General features: G+C 45.6%; 1 protein-coding gene across 7 annotated transcripts in view; it reads left to right on the forward strand.

The window, feature by feature from the left end:
• CKAP5 (cytoskeleton associated protein 5) overlaps positions 1-27249 on the forward strand; it is a 1152983-nt gene that overhangs the window by 475207 nt on the left and 650527 nt on the right. For all 7 annotated transcript variants that reach the window (XM_085646654.1, XM_085646649.1, XM_085646653.1 and 4 more), the window contains exons 18-21: positions 9461-9555; positions 10655-10712; positions 10791-10916; positions 15348-15490. In XM_085646654.1, coding sequence (XP_085502780.1) covers positions 9461-9555; positions 10655-10712; positions 10791-10916; positions 15348-15490 — 422 coding nt within the window. The remainder of the gene's footprint in view (positions 1-9460; positions 9556-10654; positions 10713-10790; positions 10917-15347; positions 15491-27249) is intronic.

Here is a 27249-nt window from a genome sequence, read left to right on the forward strand (position 1 = left end):
AGGTCCCAGTACTGAGTCTAGGCACCCAGTACTGGATTTCAAAAGTAACGAGAACATACTATACCTGCAACTTGAATTTTCTGCCCTAGGGAATCATTGACTGATTTCTATGAAATATTTTATAAGTGTCGACTTTTAACATGGCAAAATACTGTCTAAAAATCATCACAGTAATTAAGTCGACTTTTATCACTTGATTTCAAGTTCTCACCGAGGACTGAATCTAGTATCCAGTCCTGGAAATCCAAAAGTAATCCTAAAAGTAATCTGTTGCAAATAACTTGAAACTTCCATTGAACTCAATGCATTGTTTAAAATTGTGTTGCCTATTGCAACCACTTGTAACTTTCTACAAAAGTCAATTGCATATTGCAAAAGTATTTATATAAAGCATCTCATTCTGAGAAAGTATATTTTAATACCTATTGTTGGTTCTAAAATAAAACAAGCATATATATTTTATATAAACCATTGGCCTAGAGTTGTTGTTGAGTGTGTGAGACCATTTGCTGGCTGAGTGTGTGCAACAAATGCTTTACACTGTCCTCTGATATTGCCCAACTGCTCGACCAAGCTGCCACTTTAGAGTAAGGTTGTATCTAACTTTAGCCTCTGCCAATCCTCTGTGGACTCTGTACACCCTGTACCTATTTGGGAACAGTATATACAGAGCCAGTTTCTCACACACACTCAATAACTGAACTCTAGGCCAATGGTTTACATAAAAAAAGTTTGATTTATTTTAGAACCAACAATAGGTATTAAAATATACTTTCTCAGAATGAGATGCTTTAGTTAAATACTTTTGCAATATGCAATTGACTTTTATAGGTAGTAGTTACAGGTTGTTGCTATAGGCAACACAATTTCAAACAATACATTGAGCTCAATGGAAGTTTTAAGGTTTTTGCAATATATTACTTTCAGGATTACTTTTCTAACTCCAGGACTGGATCCTAGTTTCAGTCCTGGGACAGAGTAAATTCGACTTAGTTACTGTTGTGGTTTTTAGGCAATATTTTGCTATTTTAAAAGTTGACAGAAGAAATTTCATAGAAAAACAGTCAATGATTCCCTATGGGAGAAAAATCAAGATACAGGTATGGTATGTTCTTGTTAATTTTGTAATCCAGGCCTGGGCTCCTAGGCTCAGTACTGGGACCTCCATCTAAAACAGGTAAGCAATTACGTTTTCACTGTTGGTACGATTTTTAAAGAATATTTGTAGTTTGTAAAAATCGACACTTTAAAGAAATTTCAGACCGTCAATGATTTTCTATGGAAGAAAATTGGGTTAATGGTAAGTACGGTTGTGAATGGCCTGGGGATCACAGAGGCTGCATGCCTTTGAAGCGTCCCCCCGTCCATCCTGGTAGAAGAGTCTTAACTCCTCGCCCAGGATGTGCATTGTTGCAGGCCCAGGAGAGCAGGGGCTCTCCTACCCAGGGGTCCAGCAACATGTTTGCTGTGTGGCAGCCTCCCAGACCAGACGTGGATTGTAGGTTAGGTTTTAGGGAGCATCTTAAAGATGCCCTCTGTAGTGCTTTGTACATTAAATCCCACACTGGCATCAGTGCGGGTTTAATGTGCTGAGAAGTTTGATACCAAACTCCAGTCTTCAGGGTTGCCATTATGGTGCTGTGGAGTTCGTGTTTGACGTGCTCTCAGCACCATGCACTCTTAAATGGCAGCACTGCACTTAGTGCCCAGGAATGGACCTGGGTACTGTAGGGGCACAGGGCTAATGCTCCTGTGCCCACACCACTGGCATATGGCACCCAGCTAGAGGGGTGGCTGATCCAGGGCAGTGTAGGTTGTGGGCATGGCACACAGGGATCTCCCATAGGATATCATTGACTGTTTTTCTGTGACATTTCTTCTAAGTGTCGATTTTGCAAACTTATAAATATTCCTTAATCGCCTGTGTAACTTAAACGCAGTTTCTCAACTGCTTACAGGTGGTACACTAGTGATGGATCTAGGATCCAACACTGACCTAGAAAAAGTAACCATAACCCCACTTACCTGCTAAGTGAATTTCCTGCCATAGGATAACATTGGTAATTTGATCAGAAAATATCAACTTTTGAAATGGCAAAATATTGCTTAAAAATCACAACAGTAACTAAAACGAATTTACTCACTTGTTTCCAAGAACTGTCCCAGGACTGAATCTAGGATCCAGTCCTGGAGTTAGAAAAGCAATCCTCAGAGTAATCAATTGCATATAACAGCGGTTCCCAAACTGTGCGCCGCTGCTCCCTGGTGCGCCGTGAAAACTAGCCAGGGGCGCCACGAACAGATGAGCACAGTTTGGGAATCAGTAATAATGTTTTACTTCTGTGCATCTGAATTCGAACACTGCTCCGTGTAATCAGGCCTGCAGTGGTTGCCCTGGGCCATAAGAGGGCAGTGCTACCTGACTTTCAAGGTGTCTTGTTTAATTACAACTTTTTGTATGTTTACCAGCTTAGCTAATGTCTTCACCGCCCCTCCACTCCCACAACGTGTCCATGTATATCCGAACACATTCAGTGAGGGAAGGTGACTCGTGTGCAAAGAATGCCGTTGCAAATTCTTAGGAAACATTTGTCTGAATACAAGATAATAATATCCTGTTCATGTGCGCTTCTGATATGCAGATCACTGAACGCAGTGCTGTTAATTCAGGTTCAAGGCAATGCAGCCCCCCCCCCTGAAATCGAGCACCGGATCTGCCGCTATCTGCCAAGAAAGGAACGCACAAATATTAATTAACTCCCTGCTCTGATAGCCAGAGAATAACGCCCATTTTCAATCGTCTGGATCCAGTAATCAGCTCAACAATAAAATAAACAAAAATGATGGCGGTGCTTAGCAGATAGGGAAGTACATCACATGTGTACTGTATATTCTTTTTTACTTGCGCACGAAAACCATTATAATTCAAGATATTTGGGTAACATTTCCAAGTCCTTACAGCTGCTTTTGGGGTTTTATCACGCTCATCTGTGAGTGTTTGTGAAGGTATGTGGGCGTTTGAGATGACTATGTTATGTGCGCTGTTATCTTTCCTGCTGAGGAAATATGAATTTTGTGATCAGTTATGTCCCCTATCGTAGACCCCAACGGCTCCATGTGCATGCTATAAGTACATGTATGTTCCCTCCAGTTCCAGTTTTGAAGACGCAAATACATGTGCGTCCACCGTCAACATGTCCTCTTTCAGATCCGCCATGAATGGGTCAGATATTCCATTCCTAAGTATGAAAGGCCACCGACTTTGTGGTTCACTTTCCACATTTTACAGATTCAGGCGAGTAGGCCCAGAATTCTGTCATCAAGCCTTTTCCTGCCTTCTGCCTCTGAAAGCTCCAGTCTGAGCCTGCATCTGTATCCATGAACTTTGTCCTACTCCCTGCGCGGCTAACGGTGCCTGATCCAGCCTGTTGCCTGCCAAAAACTGTATTTCACCTTCAAGATTATCTGCTCGGCTCCTCATCCGATGCATTCCTGTCTAGTAGTTTAGGTAAACATTCCTCCAGCTACCGTGCAAAGGGCCAGGCCTCGCTGTCCTCATGCAAGTAATTCATAGCCCCTGTTACCATGGAATATTCCTGCCCCCTCTCATCTCATGTAGACACTTAGACGCTTGTACACGCACTAACAGTCAGTATAGAATAGATTCTATCCTAGAGACCTTTCCTTTTGGATAACACAGTTCTTTAAACATAGGATATTAGATATGATTTGGGATTAGGTTGACATGACCCCCCAGACTTCTGTCTCCACATGTAGAGCTAAATGTCAGGTCCCCTTCACCCTCTAGTTGCACGTCAATCACACGTCATGCGGCTGCGCGCGCATCTCTGCCAAATATTTCTGCTGACATTGCAGGATTCTCTTATGGATCCACCCACTTGTGACATCATGTATAATGACGTTTACTAAGTTACGCCTATATGTCCGCCTTTTTTAGTTACGTATGCATATTTTATCTGTATTATCAGCTGTTACGCCTCTTGCATCTGTCTTAATGTAATGCTTTCCATATAAATACCATTACCTGTCAATAATGTATTGCCCTTCCTTCCTGAACTTTCGTGGTGATGGAATTTGAAGCCTGCAATTCGAATTGTATTTCCTTTGTAAAGGAATAAAGCCTTTTAGAACCTCTAATACCACGGATTCTGCCTCTTATATTTACTGAGTTATTCTTACTAGACTTTACCGCATAAAAAATAGTACCGGTAATGAAATATTTACCACACTGCCAGTAAAAACAAAATACCATGTGGTCAGTTTGCTTATCTTCAAAAATTAAGACAACAGTCTTACGCTCCCTCCCCACTCTTTCAAATATTCACCACTATGTAAAACTTTTGGAACGTGGTAGCACACGTGTGCTCATAAACACCTACTCATCTATAGTAAAATACGTGTACACGTGTGACTCGCGAATCAGACAATGGAGGTGAGTTCACAGCACTGATGGTTCCACTGTTCACACTGGGAATGTTGGTGACCAAGGCCTGCTCTAGTGTCAGCTATAGTACTCAACAGACCGCATCACTTTGCATGAAGGCGCTTACTTTACTTATTATTCACTTATCAACACAGCTCGAGAATACATTTAAATGTGATCTCAAATGATATTTGCTGTTTGTAGCATGAACATATCATAAAGGTTATAAAAATACGAATTTTGGTGGGGTTTTTTTTTTTTTTTTTTGGACCAGCTGGGACTTAAAAATACCGGTGGTACTGGTAGAAAACTAGTCAGGTGGCAACCGTAAATGGCTTGTTTATTTACTGTTGGGGTTTTTGTGTACATGCCACTTTAGCACAGTCTGTGATTCAGAACCCCTGTGTTTTTTTAACAACCATTGGATGTCTGGTAAGCAAGTGACCAACCACCGGACAAAAGTGGAGAAAAATGGAAGTACTCCAGAGACCGGGCTTACATCCACGCCACCCGAAAAATAAAATGACAGAATGGAGAGCCGCGGACAACTGCCAATAGATAAAGGGTGCCACGGGTCGAAAAAGTTTGGGATCCACTGGCATATTACTTAAAATTCCCATTGAGCTCAATGTATTATTGTGTTTGAAATTGTGTTCCCTATTGCAACAAACTGTAACTATTGCATTCCAAGTCAATTCAACAAATGCTTTACACTGTCCCCGGATACTGCCTTACTGCCTTACTGCTTGACGAAGCTACTACTTTAGAGAGTAAGGTTATATCTAATTTTAGCCTCTGCCAAATCTCTGGGTCTGTGGACTCTATACACACTGTACCTATTTGGGAACAGTATATATAGAGCCACTTTCCTACACATAGAGAAAGTAGTTATCATTTACCTGTGCCAGGCTTGCTTGGTTCTAGCTAATAAAATACCTAAAAGAATATTTTTATACAAAAACAAGTGGCCTGAAGTTCAGTCTTTGGGTAAGTGAATTCATTTGCTGACTGTTTACAACACATGCTTAACACTGTCCTCTGATACTGCCTTAGTGCTCGATCACACTACCACAAATAGAGAGTAAAGTGCTATCTAACTTTACCTCTGTCTACCATTGGGTTTACACTGGACTATGTGCACACTATAACTCACTTTGTTCCCTGCCCTATCTGGCATTTGGGTGCCTTGATAGGCCTGCAGTGTACAGGGCTTTTAAAATCTTCGCTAGGTGGATCTGTGATCCTGCCAGGTGGAGCTAAAGACAGCAATATCATTTAGATATGCTGTACTAAAGGACTCCAGTCCAACAAGGACTTGGACTTGATTCACCAATCTTTGTAAGGTGGCAGGGGCATTCTTTAAACCAAAAGGACATAACCGTAAAATGATAATGCTCATCGTGTGGAGAATGCTGTATTTTTATTTGCTCCTGGTGCCATGCCAATCTGCCAGTACCCTGCAGTTAAGTCAAAGGTACTTAGAAATGTGTCTGTACCCAATTTATCCATCAACTAGTCTGCTCTTGGGATAGCATCTCTCTTGGTGACAGGTGAGCCCTCTATAGTCCACACAATCTCGTTTCTCTATCCAACCTGTGGATGAGGTGTGGGGACTAGAACCCGTAGGCTGGCCCGGGGGCTTTGAGGGTTCATTGACCCCCAACTCCATCATCTTGCTGACTTCTGCTCTGATGCTTTTCTTGACTTGATCCGACTGTGGATAGATTTTGTTCTTGACAAGTACACTGTCCCCAGTGTCAATATCATGGGTACACCAGTTTGTCTGACCAAGGGTCAAGGAAAAGAGCTTAGCTTATTGCTGCTAGACTTGCTTGCAGTCAGTCTGCTGTTAGGCAGAAAGGGTGTCTGAGTAGACCACTCCATCCACTGACTGTAGGAAGCTGGCTCTGTATATACTATACCAGTGGTATACATGGGCCACCTTGTTGGTGGAGGCCAAGTGCAACTCTTACAGCCCAAGATCCAGGCCATCCTGGACTGGGTAGCTCCAACAACCCAGACCCAAGTCAGGGCATTTCATGGCTTGAATGGGTACTACAGGAGGTTTAAGGGTTATGGGTCCATTGTAACTCCCCTCACAGAACTTACCTCTAAGAAGATGCACAAAAAGGTGAAGTGGACAGTTAGCTGTCACAGCTTTTGACACCCTCAAAGAGGAAATTTTTTCAGCACCAATTCTCAAGGCTCCAGACCAACTTTTAAAATACAATAATATTCCTTAAATCACAACTGTAACCATAACATCTTTACTCAACTTTTTACAGAAGATGTCCCAGGAATGAATCTAGGGTCCAGTCCTGTGGTGAGAAAAGTAATCCAAAAAGTAATCAATTGCATTTAACTAGAAATTCCCATTGAGCTTAAGGTTGTATTGTGTTTGAAATTGTGTTGCCTAGTGCAACAACTATCTATTGCATTCAAGTCTATTGCATATTGAAAGTATTTATCTAAAGCCACTCATTCTGAGAAATTATATTAAACTATTGTTGGTTCTAAAATAAAACTATATTTTTATACAAAACTATTGGTCTAGAGTTCAGTTATTGTGTGTGAGACCATTTGCTGACTGAGTGTGTACAACAAATGCTTTACACTGTCCTCTGATACTGCCTTACTGCTTGACCAAGCTACCACTTTAGAGAGTAATGTTATATCTAACGTTAGCCTCTGCCAAACCCTTAGGGACTGTGGACTCTACACACACTGTACCTATTTGGGAACAGTATATACAGAGCCACCTTCCTACAAGGGGTCGCTGGATACTGGGTCAGGATTGCCGGGTGGACCTCCTCGTGGTGTTTTTCCACTCAAGCTCGGGCTGGGCTTGGCGGGTGCAGAGTGGGCTGGATTCGCGGTTTCTGGCTGGCACCTGAAGCTGCAGTTCAAACACGTCCAGTGTTCACAGGAGAAGCAGCTTGGAAAGTGATTTCAGGGAGATCCTCCGGGATTTTTGAGGTTGCTCTCCGCTGGACACGCTTGGGTTTTGCAGGAGCAGGTTCGAGGGGAGACTGGCCTGTAGGGCTGGGGCCAAGTCAGTGGGCGTCGTCCTAGTTAGCTCTGCACTGCTTTTCGTCCTTTTCTTCTTTTCGTTGCTGGATCTGAGGAAGGAAGGTTCAGGGTTCCCCTAAATACTAAATAAGGGTGTTAAATGTAGGTAAAGGGCAGGGACCAATGGGTCCCTTCACTGGAGTGGGCACACCCCCTATTCTGCCACTCTCCAGTGGTACGGGGGCAGGAGCCTTTCCCTGGTTGTCTGGGTCCACCCATCCTCAAGATGGCGGGGACTAGAGGTTCTGCTTCACCTCGCCTTTCCCACCTTAGGGGTGGAGTTGGCAGAGGTTGGCACACCTCTCCCTCACTTGTTTTTCCTGCCAGTTCTCCCACCCAAAGTGGGGGGTAGAACCAGTGGGGAGCAGTTGGTGAGTACAGCAAGTGGTCTGGAGAAGCTCACAAAGGTGGCAGGCCTTTGAAGCTTCCCTTGCCCATCCTGCGGGAGGGGGACCCAGCACCTCGACCCAGGATGTGCATTGTTGTAGGCCCTCGAGAGCGGATGGCTCTCGACCCAGGGGTCCAGCAACATGTCTGGTGGGTGGCAGCCTAAGCAGCCACTCAGTCGGGGCACTGGTTGTGGGTCGAGTTCAGGGTGCATTTCTAAAATGCCCTCTGTCATGCATTTTACATTGAATCCCACACTGGCATCAGTGTGGGTACAATATGCTGAAGTTTGTTACCAAACTTCCCAGACTTCAGTGTATCCATCATGGTACTGTGTAGTTCGTAATGACAACCTCCCAGCACCATATACTCTTTTATGGTACAATGCACCTACAATGTCTGAGAATAGAGTCAGCCACTGTAGGGGCGCAGGGCTCATGCTTCTGTGCCCTCAGCACTGGCATAGTGCACCCAGCTAGAGGGGTGACTGACCTAGGCCAGTGGTTGGTAGGCATGTCCACATTTCACTTTTGATCTGGCCCATGACACGCAGCCTGCAAGGCAATGGGTTTTTGAAAAGGTACAGGGCCCCTAAAGGTGGCTCAATTGGTGCTGCAGCCCTTAGGAGCCTTCTCTGCTCACAGTGCCATGGGTACATGGGGTACCATTTACCAGGGACCTACCTGTGGCCAGAGTTGGCAATTAGATTTTGTTTTTGGGAAAGAACACAGGCCCTGGGGTCCTGATTGGCAGGGCCCAGAGCACATCAAGTCAAAGAGCATCAGTAGTCTGGCAACAAAAAAAAAAGAAAGGGGGGGGGTGTTACTGCAACAGAAACCCACTTTCTCAGAAGTCTTAGGTCGTTTTTCAGGGGTCATCTCGAAGACTCTCTCTGTGTGCATTTTTCATTAAATCCCACACTGGCATCAGAAAGAACTGAAGCATGATGGGATACTGGTGGTTCCTGGGATCTTAAAAGCACAGCCTCTAACTCACATAATCACAGCCGATGGGGCTACTCTGTCCTGCTCTCCTTTATCTCTATGCTCAACCAAAAAAGCCTTTGTGATAGATTTATGCTGTTGTACTAAAAACGAAAAGTGTATATAAAGATAATTCTCCTAGCCCCCTTTTAGAAGTACAAGATGCAGATTTGAGCCATTGTAGGCTATCTCTATAGGCTCCATGATATTTTCTTTAAGTGACTGCAGGCCTTCCTGAACATCTACACTAAAGAAGATAGTATGAAAAAATGCTCCGGGGTCCCCACACGTGAGCGGGACTATTCAGTGTTAGACTATAATGGCAATTCCTCTGAGCGAACTGGAGTTACATGTAGGAAACTATTCCTTCCTGGTGCCCCCTCGCAAGCGTTATTCCTACTCCACTATGGGATTTGCATTAATATTCAACCCCTAGTTTGAATAGAAAGTCCTCAACAAGAAATAGCAATTAGCAGATATCTCCATTTATGTGAGTGTCTGCTGTGACCGCTTCTGTTCTTGCTCTTCCTGCTATGTCTCCTCCATCGATCCAACCTTTTTTTCCTCTTGCTTCCAGGTGATGTCCTTGGCCTTTGCACAAAAGAATCCCAAGAACCAATCTGAGACGCTGAACTGGCTTGCCAATGCTATCAAGGAGTTTGGTTTTACTGGGTAACTATTACCACTGGGAATGAGTGGGCAGGTGATGGCTTTTGGTTTCTGGATGGGAATGCATTGAATCCTAAGAGCGCTTCGTACTGCTTCACTAAAAGTTTGGTCAAGCTAATACTATGCAGGTATTCTTTTTATAAATAGACCTGAAAGTGCAGTGGTTATTTTCTGTTCATTGTCTTCATAGATCTCTGCTTTTGAGCCCTCACATTAGGGTTCTGTCCATACTCCACCTTTATCCTGGTTTTTCACTTAATAGCACCATTGTTTTAGCGATGATGTCCAATCCAGTGAAAGGGGTCAGTTTTGTCTGGTACTGGTATATTTTGCTATGTAAGGACTCTCTGGCTTACTTTGTGTTGGGTACGTAGGTTAGTAGGAAACCAGTGCAAAAATTACTATTTTAATGTGGGGATTTGGAGTCCCCTATTAAGTGTTTTTTGGGTCACTGTATCGCGAAACTGCACTGTTACACCTCAGCATAGTTTGTTACAGAACCTTAAAACAAATATCTTCCCTTTGACTCAAAAGCAAATCTTCTCATCAATCGCGTACTGTTTCACATCTCACCTGCAAAACATTAAATGCTTTCACCACACTTAATCGCATGGCAACAATCCCTTAATACAACCCTAACAAATCAATAACTTACCTTTTCTTACCGCCTATTTTGTACATTGAAATGCCATGCCTCCCATATATCATATGGCATAAAAATTAATAACGCTGAAAACCATACATAACCAAACCACCTAAAATACCTTAACATATCCCTATCGGTGTTGCAGACCATGTCATCAAACTTCTTAGCACCACTGTAGATAAACGATATACCCTACCTCGCCAGCACAAACTTGGTACCTTAAGCTAGGGGATTGTTTTTCACACACTCCTTATGTATGGGTGGCAGGAGAGACTGTCTGATGTACCTTGTTGGTGGACCAAACTGGTGGAGATGGTGCCTAGATGTTCCTGATCCCCATAGATTATGCCTGGATTTGCTTAATACTTGTTGTGGTGATGATCAAGTACTGAGAGGAGATTGGCTGTTTGGATAAGACTGAACTGTTTAACTTCTGCAACTTATTACTACTTTCAGGTTGAATGTGAAGGCTTTCATTGCAAATGTGAAGACTGCCCTTGCTGCTACGAATCCTGTAAGTATGTCATCTATCCTTCTGTGTTCACAAACCTCTCTTGAGGTTGTCTCTAAATATCTTTCAACTGTTTCACAGGCTGTCAGGACGTCTGCTATCACTCTGCTTGGAGGAATGTTTTTGTACGTCGGACCACCCCTTCGTATGTTCTTTGAAGACGAGAAGCCTGCACTTCTAACACAGATAGATGCAGAGTTTGAGAAGGTAAAGTAACATTGATACTTAAAAATTACTGATAATTCAGACTTGATAAACTGTTAAAATTCAGACTTTGCTGCAAAATTAATGTCTTTGTAAAGCTATTGTGCCTGTCTCTTGCATGTTTGGTAGACGGCCAAATGATTGACACTTCTTGAGGCTTGAATCTGGTCCTACCTTGTTGGATGCAGAGACCAGATTTCTTCTATAGAATTGGACTGTAAGCCCTTAGCACTTTGGTGCTTTCATGTTACATAGCACCACCCACGTTCTGAGGACTTGAGCTCCATCTAAATGACAGTGCACTCTAGAAATGTTTACCTCTTGCTCATGCTTTCTTTGCAGAGAATTACACAATTCTGACATGAGTCACCTGTCCTCTGAGGCCCCTCTGATTGGTACAGCAGCTGTTCATGTTCTTTATTGAAAATGTGTCCTGAGTGCCCGATTGGCACCAACTTGACAGATGGATGTTTAACTTATTGTACACTTTGTGTGAGGGTAACCACCGCCTTGTCACAGCATACTCCCCAAAAGTAAGCAACATCCGAGTCATCTTCTAAGTATGGAGTTGTCAGCTATAGGTCATGCGGCGAAGAGGCTGTTCCACGCGCACACTGCTTACAATAGGCTCTCAAATTGTTTCCAGGAATGATATTTGATTTTGCCATTTAGTTTTCTACTGTAAGTGTGTCAAAGATGGCAGTTGCTGCTTTTCAATGCCCATTGTCTGACTAATAAGCAAAGAACCAAGTGCTAAGAGCATGTAATGTTTTCTTTAGAGGGAGCCTTTTATTCTTAGTCAATAGACAATCTTGTCAACTACTCACTCAATGCACACAGATTGCCTTTTTTTATTAGAGAATTGATGAGGCACAGATACATGGAGTGAAAATCACTTGTCGTAAGTTGCATTTCTCTCTGGAGCAATATAGACATATTTCTGATTTTACCACTTTGTGATATACTGGTGAATTTGCTTATAAGGATGCATGAGAACTGTGCACAAGTTAGGTGGGTGAATTCGAGGGAAGAACTACCAAGATCCCAATCTGGTGAGGGGAACGCCAAGGCTGTGTTCTTGCGCCCGCACTGTTCTTGCTCTATGTAAATGGGTTGGTCAGCGAACTACAAGATTGCAAAAATGGCTCTCCTATGCTAAATTGAGGAAAAGTGCAAATTCTGTTCGGAGACGACTTTACTTATGGCCAGGACCCCAATGAGACTTCAAAGGCTAATTAATAAATTCTTGGGATTCTGTGAGTCCAGGGTCCTGGAACAAAATGCTGAAAAGAGAAAATACATGGTATTTGGCAAGAATAAAGGGAAATGTAGACAATTAAAGATAATGGGAAATCACTCGAGTGTTTAAATTTGATCATTTGGGAGTAAGGTTAACCAAAATGCTGAGCTGGGATCCACAAGTAGACAAAATCCAACTAACCCTTGTTACAAGTCCAAATCCTTACTACACTTTTACAAGCAGACATGGTCTCGGTCAATTGCTCCTGCCTTGGAGATTAACCGAAACGTTGCATTATATGGTGCAGCGCTATGGGGCCATGGTAATTTGCACGTGCTAGCGGGGAGCAAAAATACATTCGCTAGGTCTGATACCTGTCCCAGCTAGCACTCCGTTGACTCCACTTTTCTTTTACCTAGGGTTAAAGAGAATTGCTGACTTGGCCGCAATTAGACCACTGATTTACTGGCTACGCATTTGGTCCACTTCGGAGATAGGTCAATACCGTGAATCTTTGAAAGAAGTCTTAAATCTGAGTGGTGCCAAACGGATGCCTTGGTTTCGCCATGTGAAATTCTGGTGTAGAGCGCTGGGGTTGATGCATCTGTGGGAAGACGGTAGAACACCTCTTTTTTTCGGTCATCCATATCATTCCCATTGCAAAAAGTGGATCCGTCCCATTTGTTGAAGATTGGGAATTGGACAATATAAGGTGCTCGAAGGATATTAAAATCTGATACCTCACTACTTATTATTTTTGCTGTAAGCAGATTTCTGTTGAATGTATGGTTCAGGAGCCAAAAGCTATTGTCCCAAGCTGTTTGTGGGGTCCCAGCCGTAACTGAATTGTATGTGTAGCCATGATTTGTCTTAATTGATTGCTTCCTAGGAGCTCCTATCGAGGAATGCTGATTCCCTGAGAAACTGCACTTTCTGATAATGAGTTGGAGTTTTTTTAATCTAACCCATTCCTGTGATATTTGATCGTATGGATTGATGGTCATTGAGGCACCTACTATTTATAGATTTGATAATGTAATATTTGGAGATTTTATATTGTTTACGCGTTGGTATAAACTATTGTCAATTATTGTCAACTGTTGTCAATCTTGATGTATTCTGACTGAGCAGACCTGAAACATGAGAATGGAAATTATATTGCGTCTACTGATTGATAAGTTGACAGTGCTCAAAACTCTTGTTTTAGTACTGTATATATTAATGGCATCTCAATATGAAAATTAATTTGTTTATAATGTATTTATTCCTGTGCACTTTAATGGTCTTATGACAGAATAAAGTAAAATTGAATAGACATTTAATTGATATATGTACATGTTAAATAAGGAAGAGTCTTTGGGCATACTCCTTCCACCTCCTAGGAGTAAGTCCTGACTACTGTCGTTTACTAAACCAGGTGAGACAAGTGCCTAAAGGAAAACTCCATTATCCATTGGTTGCACAGGTTGTCTGGTATTTCTATAGCTTAGCATAGGGAAATCTCCCAGAGTGGCTAAATGCTCAAGGTTTAAAGCATAGACATTTGAAAATCACTCTTGATTACAAGTGAAGTAAATGTGGAATTTGTCTCCTTAACCTATTTCTCAATCAAGGGTTTGTAAAGTGCTACAAATCACCTGTGAGGGTCCTAAGGCGCTGGAGTTGCTGCTTGCTTCATGCTGATCTGTTAATTCAAACTGCCAGGTCTTCAGTATTTTCCTGAACTGCTTAGAGCAATGGGAGGGTACTGAGGTGCAGGGGGACTGTCGTTCCAGGCTATGGCCGTCAGGTGTGAGGAGTGTTCTCTGTTGCTTCGGTGGGTCCGGGGGGTTTCTGCGAGGAAGAGGGAGGCAGATATTAGCTGTCTGGTTGGTGGAAGGTCAAGCATTTGTTGATGTAAGGTGCAGGTCTTTGTGTGCATGGGTCAACATCTTGAACTGCCACCTCGTCTGGGGAGGTTGAGGAAGTGTCTGCAGAGTTCTGTATTGTCTGGAGTCTCTTCAGAAGGCGTCGGATTATTCCTACAGAACGTGTGCTCCTGTAGTCTGGTCTGCTGCTGACGAGGGCCTGCGTGACTGTCCTATTCTTGACTAGGAGCCACCTGAAGATCTTAAGGGGCATGCTTTGGGTGTGGAAGCATGCGGGTGAGATTTTACTTGTTTCTTCATGGAGAGCTTGCTGTCCAAGATGATGCCGATGTTGAGGGTGGGGGATGGGTAGAGTTCAGCAGGCCACCATGCGTCGTTTCATGGAGAGGATTTCTGGGTGGTAAGATCTTCAAGGTGTGCAAATTAAATATGGTCCTAAACTGGGGAAAGAATAGCACATCTGGGAACCAATTTTCTTATCCTAGCAAACCAACTATAGGACATACACATAGGTGGGTCCTGATTTTAAGAGGCAGCCACCCAGGAAACAGACCTTTCAAGGAGCATTTCCAGAGTTTCCATTACCTGTAGGATGGTTAAGTTCTCTTCTAATCAAATGGGTTATATTGCTTGGCTCCTGACCTCGTACTTCGTCAGGGTGGTTTATCTGTCAATCATTCAAGCTGCATGGAAAGATGGTGTAAAAGAGTTCAAGAATCAGTAGCTCTGCCTCTGGGCTTTAATAAATCTCCCACTTTGAGCCTTGTCTGTCATAGGAAATGGCTAAGATGCCTGTGAGTGGTGCGCTTGCTTCTTGCATCAGAAGCCTAGAATGAGGACCAAGGGTGATGTTTAATTCCACACCTTTCAGGGAGGACAGGAGTGTCCAGGCTGGAATGCCTAACGATATTACTAGCCCACTAGACTGCAACTCCCACCTGTTAATGTCCTCACATTTAGTTTGTCCCACACACTACGTTAGTCATCCTTTATGTACGTTCGAGATATGAGGAAGTAAAAGGCAAGGACCCTGGTTAAAGTCACTGAATAAACCTTTTACAGGGGAATACCTGTAGGCAATCATTCCAGGTGAAAAGGTGTGTGTACAACATTAGTGACAAAGCATTAAAAGCTATGCAGAGGACTTTTGCCAGAACCGTGTGTACACAACCCATTGACTCCTAGCCCTTCAGTGCCTAATAATGTGATCACAAGCTTTCACACCATGCAATGTTGAATTCCAATTTTTCAGTTATTTAATGCATTGTAGCTTGCATAAGACCGGTTTGTGTAGTGTTCTGAGATACCTGTTCATGGTCTTGACAGATGAAGGGACAAACTCCCCCTGCACCAACCCGTGGCATTTCCAAGCACAGCATCGGTGGTAGTGAAGATGCTGACGAAGGAAACGATGCAGATGAAGAAGGGGTGCATGATGTCGTTGATCTCTTGCCAAGAACCGATATCAGGTGGGTTTGGATCAAAGATGCTCGGTTGGAATCCGCTGTTATGACGTACATGAACATACTGCAGTTTGCCTCTTGAAGGGACTCTCCTAGCTTTGACTAATGTTTGAATGTGGCCTTACATTACCCCCTCACCAGTGGCAATAGACTGATTATTCAGTGTTTTTATCGGGTCTGTAGCAAGCTTGCTCTTTATGATATATCAAAATGAGAAACACCGTGCAAAGAGTCCAGGAGTTCACTTTTGAGTAGACAGGGGATTGCTCTAACAATCCTAAAGTGCTCTTCCAGGGATAGTGTGGTCGAGCAGCCTTCGGCTTATCAGAGAGGAGTGCAAGACATCAGGAACTACACACAATAGTAAATAAGCCATATACACTACTCGAGGAGATCCACAGCATTTATAAAAAATAGCTAGTATCTTTATACATGTTATTAATATTTCTAAAGCGCTAACTGTTAACCGAGGGTGTCCTGGGGCTAAACCGGACATCCTACGGAGGCCTAAAACACGGGGCTGGAGAAGAGAAGTAACTAGACAGTAAACAGCCACGTCTTCAAGGCATTCTTGAAGTCCGGATGGTTTGTCTTGCACCGGAGATGCAACGGGAGTTCATTCCATGCCTTAGCTGCACCGACCACAAAACTTCTGCCTCCCCAGTTAGACTTTTTTACAAAGGGCACTGGTACCAATTTTGCTTCTGAAGAGGTCAGAGGTCTTCTGGGTACGAACCGCTGGAACTGCCGTTTTAGGTGGTGGGGTCCATTTCCTTGGAGGGATTTGTGCACCACACAAAGGGCTTTAAACAGAGCGTGGTTTTTGACGGGCAGCCAGTGGAACTTTTTAATCTGAGCCAGATTGAGGCATACTGGTTGCATGAAGCTCGGACGTAGACACCTGTCGTCCTCTTCTCCACGGGCCCAGGGCGACGGGTGCTTAGCTGTCCTTAGGAGTCTGGTTTTTCTTAGAGAGCAGTCTCTGTAGAGCAGGGCTGCAGGCGTCGTCGGAGTTCACTGGGGGGGGATGTGGAGGGGGGGTGAGAGAATCTGCGCTGGTCTCTCTGGAGAGCTGGGGGACCAAAGTGACTCAGTTGGCCCACTACAAGAAAACGAGTTACCTGTAACTTTAGTTATCCAGTATTGGTACCTTTCATAGATTCACATGCTTAGAATTATCCCCGCCGACGAGGTGGGAGTCTCACAGTACTATAAAACATATACATAATAGTCATAAAGAACATTATACAATAGGCTACTATGGACGGCAAAGTCACTACTTTAGCCTATCTTAGTCCTTTTGTAAAAAGAACTAAATTTGGAACCCAGCCAATCGGGCTGCAGCACCCTCTTAGAACACTCCACAGAGTGGCAAACCCTCAGATTTTTGTAGATAAGTGACGATAATATGTACAGGTAATAAGCAACTGGAATTCGCTTCAGTTAACACTGAGGCAATGCATGGACTACCTCTGCTTTAGAAAGTCCTTAAACTTTTTTATTCTAGATGTCTCTTAGCATCGTCTTCTTTTCCTACATGCCCGCAAGCGTGGAGATACCCCTTAGGGGGTGATTCAGGCGCTATATAAGCAAATAAATAAAGTAAGCCTCTCCAGGGAAGGAGGGTGGTTCGCATGTGAATCTATGAAAGATACTGGATAACTAAAGTTACAGGTAAGTAACTCATTTTCGTATCCAGTATTGGGGTATCTTTCATAGATTCACATGCTTAGAATCAGAATAGTTAGCAGTAAAAAAAAATCCTTAGATGTATAGTGGATGGTGGGTATCATAAGAAAAAACAATAGATACCTCGTTACACCAGTACAGCGATGCAATACAACATTCTAACCCAAATAATGGGAAACATAACATTTGTAGAGAAGTATATATATACACATATACATACGAAGCAAGTATGAAAAAACAGAATAAACAATACACGATGCATATGTGAACATGTAATGAAATCACGTCCTTTCAGAGGCTTACCTTATTTGAAAAGGTTTCGCAACACTGCTACACCCACAGCTGATTCAGCCTCTGTCGCCAGATCCACACACTAATGCTGTGTAAGTGTGCACCGTTTTCCAGGTCGCAGCACGGCAAATCTTCTCTATAGACACTCCGGCAAAAAGAGCAGTAGATGAAGACACTGCCCTTGTGGAATGAGCCTTGGGATTCGCAGATGAAGTATGTCCAGTTTTATTATGGCAGAATTGGATAGTAGATGCAATCCACCTTGCAGTAGTGGATTTCGTAACTGCTGTTCCAGGATTTTTACCACCATAAGAAATAAACAATTGATCCGACTTTCTGATGGACACAGTACGTGAAATATAACATTTCAGACATCTTTTAACATCCAAGGTATGTAAAGTCTTTTCAGCAGAGGAAGAAAGATTGGGAAAGAAAGAACGCTGTATAACCGGCTCATTAAGATGGAAAGTAGAGGGAACCTTTTGAATGAACGTTGGATTAGTTCTGAGGAGGACATAATCATTGGTGAATTTCAAATAAGGTTGTTTGATAGTGAAAGCCTGGATCTCGCTGACCCTCCTAGCAGAGGTGAGAGCCACTAAAAGTGCAGTCTTCCAAGAGGTATTTGAGATTAGCCTTGTGAACAGGCTTAAAAGGATATTTCATGAGTTGTAACACCAGATTAAGCCTCCATTCTGGAGAAGGGGCTTTGACGGGCTTTGACGGGTGGAAAAGTTCTGAACAGCCCTTTTAGAAATTGTTTGATCAAGCGATTAGAGCAAAGGGAGGCAAAGGGAGGCAACTCCTGCAGAACGTTTGTAGGTCGATATGGCTGCTAAATACAACTCGACAGAAGTAAACATAAGACCAGACTTAGATAACGAAAGGAGATGAGGCAGAACTTTATCTGGGGAACATCGTACAGGATGTAAATCTGTCAGCACACTAGGCACCAAATCGTTTCCATTTCAAAGCATAAGTCTTTGAGGTAGAAGGAGCTCTCGCCCTAGCAAGAATATCTCTACAATCTTGAGGTAGATCTATCTCCTTGAATTCTGTGAATCCAGAAACCATGCATGAAGATGCAATTGGACTGGACGAGGATGAAGTATCTGGCCCTTGCTCATTGATAACAAGGTTGGAACTGCAGGAAGGCGGTATGGTCTGCGATTGGACAGTAGAAGCAGCTCCGTAAACCAATGCTGACGCAGCCACCGCAGAGCAACGAGAATAATGCAGCATTGTTCCATCTTGAGCTTGCGTAGAAGTCTTGATCAATGGAAAGGGGGGAAATGCGTACGCAAAGATCCCTGTCCATCTCATCATGAAGGTGTTGCCCCACGAGCCCTTCTCTGTTTCCCAACTGGCAAAGAATGGGCACTTCCGATTGTTCTTGGAGGCAAAGTGATCCAGATTTGTTTTTCCCCACATCTGAAATGTGTTCCACGACTGACTGATCCAACTCCCATTCGGGACTGGACTTCGAGGTGCTGCTCAGAAGTGTCCGCTAAAGTGTTGTGAATTCCCGACAAATGCTCCACTTTGATCGTGATATTGAGAAAGCAGCCATTCCCAAATGCTTTGAGCTTCTTGAGACAGAATGTGAGAACAGGTACCTCCTCGCTTGTTTAAGTAGTGCATTGAAGCCTCGGGAGAAAGGACCAGCGCCAGGAAAATAGCTCGAAGTTCTAGGAAATTGAAATGCATCCTTGCCATTGCAGTGGACCACTTTCCTCCTATACAAAGATCCTGAAGGTGTGCACCCCACCTTTCTAGGGAGGCATCTGTAGTGAGGATGAAGTCCGGTACGGAAGGTAGAAAAGTGAGCCCGATTGAGACATTGGAGCGCAGCCACCAGAAAAGCGCTTCTATCATAACTGGAGTAATTTCCACTAGGTCGTCGAACGACCCGGAGATCTGCAGCCACTGACTGTCTAACTCCTCTTGAATCGGCCGCATTCTTAAACGGGTGTGAGGTACTAACAGAATTGCTTATAGTATTCTCAGGAATGATTTGATGAGTCTCAAAGAAGTGAACCTTTTTAGGAGCTCTGATACCAGAGAAATGAGACGTGATTGTCTTTCTTTGGACAAGAATGCCTTATCCAACACTGCTCCTAGAAATTGAATTCTTTGAGAAGGGCAAAGAACTGATTTTTGAATGTTCAGGGACAGCCCCAGGTATTAAAACCGCTGTAATCATGAGGACGTTGCTCGAGAAGCCTGCCGAAAGGAAGGATCCTTTATTAGCCAATCGTCCAGATAAGGGAATAATTGTATGCCTTGAAGTCTGAGGTGAGCTGCCACCGGAGCCAGGAATTTTGCGAAAACTCTCGGGGCTGAGCGCAGGCTGAAGGGAAGGACTTTGAATTGGAAATGGGCACCTGCCACAGTGAAACGAAGGAATTTCCGATGCTTGGGGTGAATGGGAATGTGGAAGTACGCATCCTGGAGATCCAATGTTGTCATGAAATCTTTATGGTCTAGAAGCTGAAGGATTTCTTGCAAGCTGACCATGCGAAAGGATTTCTTCTGAAGATATTTGTTCAGCTTGCTTAAATCCAGGATAGGTCTCCATTCCCTTTACTTTTTCTTTATTATAAAAAAGCGGGAATAAACCCTTTTCCCCACTTGAGAGCGAGGCACTCTTTATCGCCCCTTTCGAGAGCATGGTTTTTGCTTCCTTCCTGAGAAGAGCAAGATATGGAGGATGTTTCTTTAAAGGTGGATGAGGAGGGGGGATATTGACAAATTCCAGGGTATGCCCAAAGTTTAGAATATCCTAGACCCACTTGTCTGGATAATCTTTTCCAATTGTTGAGATGTCTGGATCCATTCGGAATCCTGTACATAAGGTGTGGCAGATCTGCTGCAGGTGCGAAGTCGTCACTTTTTTCTAGCAGAATTCCTGCCTTGATGTTGAAGTCTTCTATTCTGCTGTCTATAAGCGGCAGCTGGAGGGTTTCTGTAGGACTGCTGCTGATGCTGTTGATAATGTCTTCCCTGATTTCCTTGGTTTTGGTATCTTTGATAGCCACCACGAAGGAATACGATCCTCTGCCCCTAGATCCCCGAAAAGGAGTCCTGAAAAGGAGTCTTCCTATATTGCAAGGTGCCAAGGGCTCTGGCAGTGTCAGTATCTTTTTTGAACTCTTGCAAAGGCTCACCTATGTGTTTTCCAAATAACAGGTCACCATTGAATGGCATGTCCAAAATCTTTCGACCTCGGGCGAAAGGTGGTAGATTTCAACTATCACTGACGTCTAAGGACTGCTTGTCCAGCAAGTTGACGAAAGCCCTAGGAGGCTAAATCCATCGAAATATCCATAATTTCCGATGCAGCCCTTTCTCCTGCAAGAAGAATTTTCTTTGCCTCCTGCTTCTTGTACTCAGGTAGGAAATCAAGATATGGAGAAATGTCCGACCATAGTTGGCGGTCATATCTCCCTAGAGTCGCCAAAGAGTTAGTAGCACGAACTGAAGCACCCGCCATGGTGGTTTTATCGAGGCGCCTCCCATCCTTATCAGTGCTGTGCTGTCACAGGAATGGATGGATTCCGAGACTTGCGCTGAGCCGCCTGTGAAATAACGGAATCTGGTCTAGGGTGTCCGGACAGGCAAGCAGGAACATCATCCGGTGTTTTGTACTTTTTATCGATTCTAGGGAGAATCGCAGGCACTGAAAATGGAGCTTTCATTATTTTAGTCCCTTCTTCCCAGATATGATTTATTATAGGGATAGAACGCACAGACTTCCTACTTTGGTCCTTAAAATCGTTAAGGAAACAATCTGTTTGCTTCACAGATACAGGAAGATGAAACCTGGTTACTGCCCTTTCCATAATTGCGTGAAAACCTCCCATCTCTTCAGGAGGGGAATCTACTGCCTGAGGAACTGGTGAGGATGGCGTAGGAATCAAATATTCATCCCATTCATCCACAGACGTGGGTGAGTTTGGTAATTACCCATCTTCAGCCACAGTATTGCCATCATCTTGGACTAAATGTTCTGCAGGTGCAACCTCCTGAGGTACATTGATAGGGGCAGCAGGACTTGCAATCTGCAAAACCGCAGACTTAGTGGGTTGAGTTGGAAGAGGCGCTGTTGGTGGAAAGCGTGTATGATAATCCCTCAACATAGCAGTCAGATCCTGCATCAAGGCTATAGGCATATGCACCATAGGTTGTTGCTGAAATTAAGCCTCTTGAGGACCCTGCAGAGACTCACAGGGTTCATAGTCCTCTTCCTCATCGTTGTCATCCTGATACTTGATCCTGATACTTGATCCGGAGTTGAGAGGGGTTATGTGCTGGTCTAAAAAGTCCATCTAACTCCTCCAGATAGTGACTAGGAGGCAAGGGTGAAATATGAGAAACGTCCTGGTAATAGTTTCTTGAAGATGAGAATGACGATGACCATTTTGATGTTAAAACTGGCGTAATCGATAGATGTAGGCCTTTTACGCTTCAGCGTTGACGAGATCTACACAGACGGTGAATCAGTATCAGCAGAGATGGCTTTAACAGAAGTTACTGTCGACGTCGTTGGAAAAACCATTGTCGACTATGTTGTCCTAGTCAGTTGCTGCCGTCGTCGTCGGGTGTTGAATCGTCGTCAGACCTGTCGACGAGAGTTGGAACGTCATCGACGTCTAAAGCGTTGACGGCATGTGTCCTCTCGACGAAGTAGGCGTCGACGAGATTGGCATCGTCGACGGCGATGATACAATAGTCGACAGGAATCACTCGCCAACTGAGGAGATTTCATAGTCTACGGTGCTTTTTTCGACGTCTACTGGATCTCAGATTTCTGCTGTTTTTGAGGCAGTTTTCACTGAAATCTTAATCTTTTCAGCAGATTTCACCTCAGAAGAGAATGAGGAAGAGTGAACAGTCTCAGAGTGAGGCTTCTTCGAGGTCTTACTCTGTCGCTCAGGGGGATCACCAGATCATCCCTCTTTAAAGCCAGAGGGGTGGACGCCTGAGGACTCACACTGTCATCTTCTGAAACATCAGATGTAGCCTTCAGCTTCTCCAACCAAAGCAGCAATCTTCCCCCTCTCTCTTTCAAAGTCTTGGCAGGGAAGTTTCTACAAATCCTGTAGTCTTTATCCTTGTGTGCTGGGTAAAAACAAATGCATTCCTTGTGGGGATCCTCAAAATGTTGTCTCTTCCCACACGGTGAACAAGGCAAAAATCAGCTTATCTTTGAATCAGGCATTTGTACTCACAAAGTTCAGCCAAAGGTGAAGAAAAACTGAGCAGAGCTCAGGGAGACCATCTGTCACATGACGTGCGGTAGAAATTCTGAGGGTTTGCCTCTGTGCAGGGTTCCAAGAGGGTGCTGCGGCCTGATTGGCTGGGATCCAAATTTGGTTCTTTTTACAAAAGGACTAAGGCTAATGTAGTGACTTTGCTGTCCATAGTAACCTATTGTATGTTTTTATGACTTATGTATGTTTTATTGTACCGCGAGACTCCCACCTCATCGGCGTGGATGATTCTAAGCATGCGAATCTATGAAAGATACCCCAATACTGGATAACTCTGGCTTAGAGCGAGGGGTGCAGTGGTGTCTTCAATTGTCTGCTTTCTGCGGTCACAAACCTCTCTTTGGGGGCCTACCAGGATGCAGGGAAGTGGGTCCGCTACTTCTCGGGAGGTCTTGGTTCCTGGGTGAAGTGTTGGCAGGTCTCCAATGCTTTGAGGACTCAAGCTGCAGTACAAGTCTATTTTTGGCACAGTTGTCAAAGTCAGCAGAAAGGCCGGCAGGGTTGGTGCCAAGCCACTTGCTGGATCTACGGTTCTTGCTTTTGTGACTCATGTCAGTCTGTTTTTCAGGTCAGTAGGATCTGATTTTCTGGTGCCTGGGGCTCCCCTAAATTCTAAATTTAGGGGTGTTAGGGGAGTGTAGGGTAGTAGCCAATGGGCTGCTGACCCTTAGGGTTACTACCAATATTCCCCTCTTGATTTCTTTCCCTCTGTGTGCAGCAGTGTAAGGTCTCCGTGCGCTGCAGCCAAGGCCATATGTGCCAGGAACCTGACCGTGCTTATGGGTGCAGCGACAAATATCAGTGCAGATTGTGGGAATATACATGTTCATCTCGGGACCCGTAATGCGCTGCAGTTAACAATACTTTCTCGGAGGCACACAATCTGCCCCGCACAGGGCCAGCTTTAGACCTCGTGGTGCCCTATGCCACAGTGTTGGCGCACCCCAGTGACCACATCCGCCAGTGATTACCTCACTACCACCCTTTATCTGATATACTTCTAGTCGCAGATTCCTTAACGTAGAATTATCCCCAGGCGTGAGACTGGACCCGGAAAATGTTCTTGCCCCAGCATCTCTGCGTGCCGGGAGTGGGGGGGCGGTACCACGCGACTCCGCCTGACTTCCTCCGCGGGCATTACGTCGGCGAGCTCACATAAGCCCCACCCCGGCGTGCTGACGTCCGTTTCCTTCTTATCCACGTGCCACGCGGATCCGGATCGTGTCCCTTGCCTGTTTTCAGGCCGCCTTTACACCATTTGTGTTTCTTTTTGGGAAGAGTGTGCAAATGCCTTTGGGCTTTGACGTGCTCATCTTGCGCGCACCAGATGTCGGCGACGGTCCCTCACCCCATTTGTATGTGGTGTTTGGGTGAGCACCATGACTCCACGGACTGCGAGGCTTGTCAGCAGATGAAGCCGAAGTCCTGGAGGGCGCGCCGGATGAAACTCCTTTTGGCCCGTATGTCCAGGTCGCCATGGTCATCGCATCCGTCCCCCGCGGAAGAGTCCAGGAACCGCTGCTTCAGTTTCCGACATGGTCCTTCTCCGAAGCCGCAGGGGCGTTGCTCGCCTGTTGGTAAGTGTCACAGCTTGTCCCCAAGGCCCGGTCCCTGCCCTGTGGGTGTGCAGGTTCTCCGCAGGTTGTGCGGCCTCGCGTGTTGCAACCTAACCCGCCGTTTCCCAGCGTGGGGGCGCCCAGAGTCCTATGGAGGCCTATGCTGTGGACCTGCAGGCCTCCTTGGCTCCTACTTCCCGGGATGTCCGCGGATCCCTGGCCATGTGCGGGGCCCTCTGTGGCGTCGCCGGCGGCTCTGGCGCCGACAGGTTCGGCTTCAGGTCTTGGAGATGTGGTGTCATTGGGGTGCGGCTGTTGGACCTGTCAGCCCTAGGGTAGTCTCCCCATCTGTTTTTGATCGTGCCTCATTTTTTCCACCCTCATTTTTATGTTGGACTAGGTCTCCGGGCGCCTTTTCATTGCCAACCAGTGTTAAGGTGCAGGTGCTCCCTTCTCCCAAGATGGCTGCCACAGATCCCTGCTACTGCAGAGTGGTCTTTCATAGTAGCACCCTAGCTGCCAGGAACAATGTTGCGACACCAGCCCGCCTTTTTTGTCCCATAGGTAGAATGGGGAAGCTCCTGGAATGTGCTGGAACCTTCTAGAAGAGAGGTGTGGTTTTTACTTTTGCCGCCTTGACTAGAGGTCACCTGACCTAGGGATACATAAGTGAGGGAGGGAACTTTTTCCAGTTAGTTGGCCAGTTGGGGTGAAGCAGAGCTGGAGAATCCACGCAGGAGTTTTAGGCAGTAGGGCCTAGCCAGGGACTTATGCCTCTGAGAGTGACAGGGCTTAGGTGCTGCCTCTTAAGTGAGTGAGGGATCCTGTGAAACCCACTGATCTTGCCCAGCAGTAGGAGGACCCTGGGAACCTCTGCCCAGCCTGACTAGGAAGGTCCTAGTCGCCAACTCATTCCCTACCCCCCAGGAACAGAACCCCAAGGGCGCCAGTATCATCTGCGCCACCAGAACTGAATACTGAAACTCCATGACAAGAACTGAATGCAGGAACCTCCTGACAACGAGCTGCATATTGAAACGTTCTGTGGAAATTGATTGCCGACTGCAGGGGTCAACCAGGTACTAGTGCTGTGTTTCCCGCGCTTCCCAACCTGGTCTGGAATCCCCTACATTGACCTGTCATCGAGCGCGGAGCTGGCCGAGCTCCCGCTTAATTTGTGCCCCCCCCCCCTCCCCCCGGTGCGAGGACCAGCAGCGTGATCACCGCCGCGGCCCGTAGGCCTCTGGGCCGAGTCGGGGCCCGCGGAGAAGCCCGGGGCCCCGCCGCTGCCGTCGCAGCGTGAGGAGGAGGAGAGAGGATCCGTGACGTTTCCCGCGCCGTTGCGCGTATCGAGCGAAGGGCCCGGAGCCGAGCGACGAGACAAAGGTAACTCCCGGGGGCTGGGAGGTAGCGCGGCCGTGTGGCGGCCTGAGACTCCCACCCCACCCCCCGCTCCCCGGAAGTCTTGAGAAGGCCGGTGCGCCCCCTGCCACGTGGGAGCGACACCGCATGCAGAGACTGTAAGTACCCCCTCTGTGGGATTTCCCTCCGTACTGTGAGTACCCCCTCTGTGGGATTTCCCTCCGTACTGTGAGTACCCCCTCCGTGGGATTTCCCTCCGTACTGAGAGTTCCCCCTCCGTGGGATTTCCCTCTGTGCTGAGAGTTTCCCCTCCGTGGGATTTCCCTCTGTGCTGAGAGTTTCCCCTCCGTGGGAGTGCCTGTAACTGAGGACTGCCGTCCGTGTGACTTGCAGTGCTCAATGCGTTCTAAGTCTAAGTAGCACTGAGCCTTCATTCGTATTCCCCAAATGCTCAATGCGTGCTATGTTTAAGTAACGCTGATCCGTCATTTGTATTCACAGGTGCTCAATGTGTTCTATTATTACGTAGCGCTGATCCGTCATTTGTATTCACAGGTGCTCAATGCGTTCTATGTTTACGTAGCGCAGACCCTTAATGTGTATTCACAAGTGCTCGATGAGTGCCCAGTCCAAATAGCGTGTACCCTCCGTTTGTGTCCTCAAGCGCTCCATTCTCCAGGTGAGGCCTCAAGTGCAAGGCGCTCCCCGTAAGAGCGACGCCTTAGCGTCATAGGGTGTACCGCAGCACTAGTGAAGGTCATTCCGCATGGGGTTGCTGAGGTAATCATAATAAGAGGCGGAAATGCAAAGGTTAATGGGTACCAGTTAAGATGCATTGCCTATAATGTTAATGTGTACAAGTGAAGATACATTGCCCTGTAAGATACTGTGCGTGCTCCTTTGATTAAATAAATCTGATTAATTTGCATTCACCATATTGTGTGGCGTCCATTATTGTGTGCGTTTACTGCTTCAGAGGATGCGTGTGTTGTATGGTCGCTTAACACACAGGCCTTTGGGTGCCCAGCCGCTCGTGTCACGTTACCCCCTTAGGGCCTGGAGACCCCAGGTCTTACATTGTTGGCGAGCGGTGGGATTTTAGGACCTGTGACCATACAGCACCCTTCCGTGAAGCGGAGGGCGCCACAATTATTACACCTATTTTTTCAAAAAGCTCTGAAACCATTGATTGCTGTGTATATTGATTCCACTGTCCAGGCTGAGTGTGTAAGAGAATCCTGGTTAGCTGGTTACTGTCACCCATATCCTAGGAATTTCTTCCTTAGTATCTAGGTCCCCACCTGTCACGATGGAATTCCGGTTAGCTGACCTCGAGGGGTACACTGTAAGGCAACAGAGAGTTCGGGCAGGGGATGGGGGTGCCTGGGGTGCGGAAGGCCAAAGGACCGGAACTCCGTACCGCCATTAGGGCATGGGTAGAGGCCCACCCAGAAGGGAGAGAGGATGAGGGACAGGAGGCGCCAGATGCACCTCAGGAGGAGAGCGCCCAAGAAGTACTAGACATGCTTAACGGGGATATGTCTGAAAATGTGCCCCAGGGAGACGTTCTGGGGCCAGTAGTAGGACAGGGTCT

This window comes from Triturus cristatus, chromosome 3_1 (assembly GCF_964204655.1).
Source record: "Triturus cristatus chromosome 3_1, aTriCri1.1, whole genome shotgun sequence".
Lineage (NCBI taxonomy): Eukaryota > Metazoa > Chordata > Amphibia > Caudata > Salamandridae > Triturus > Triturus cristatus.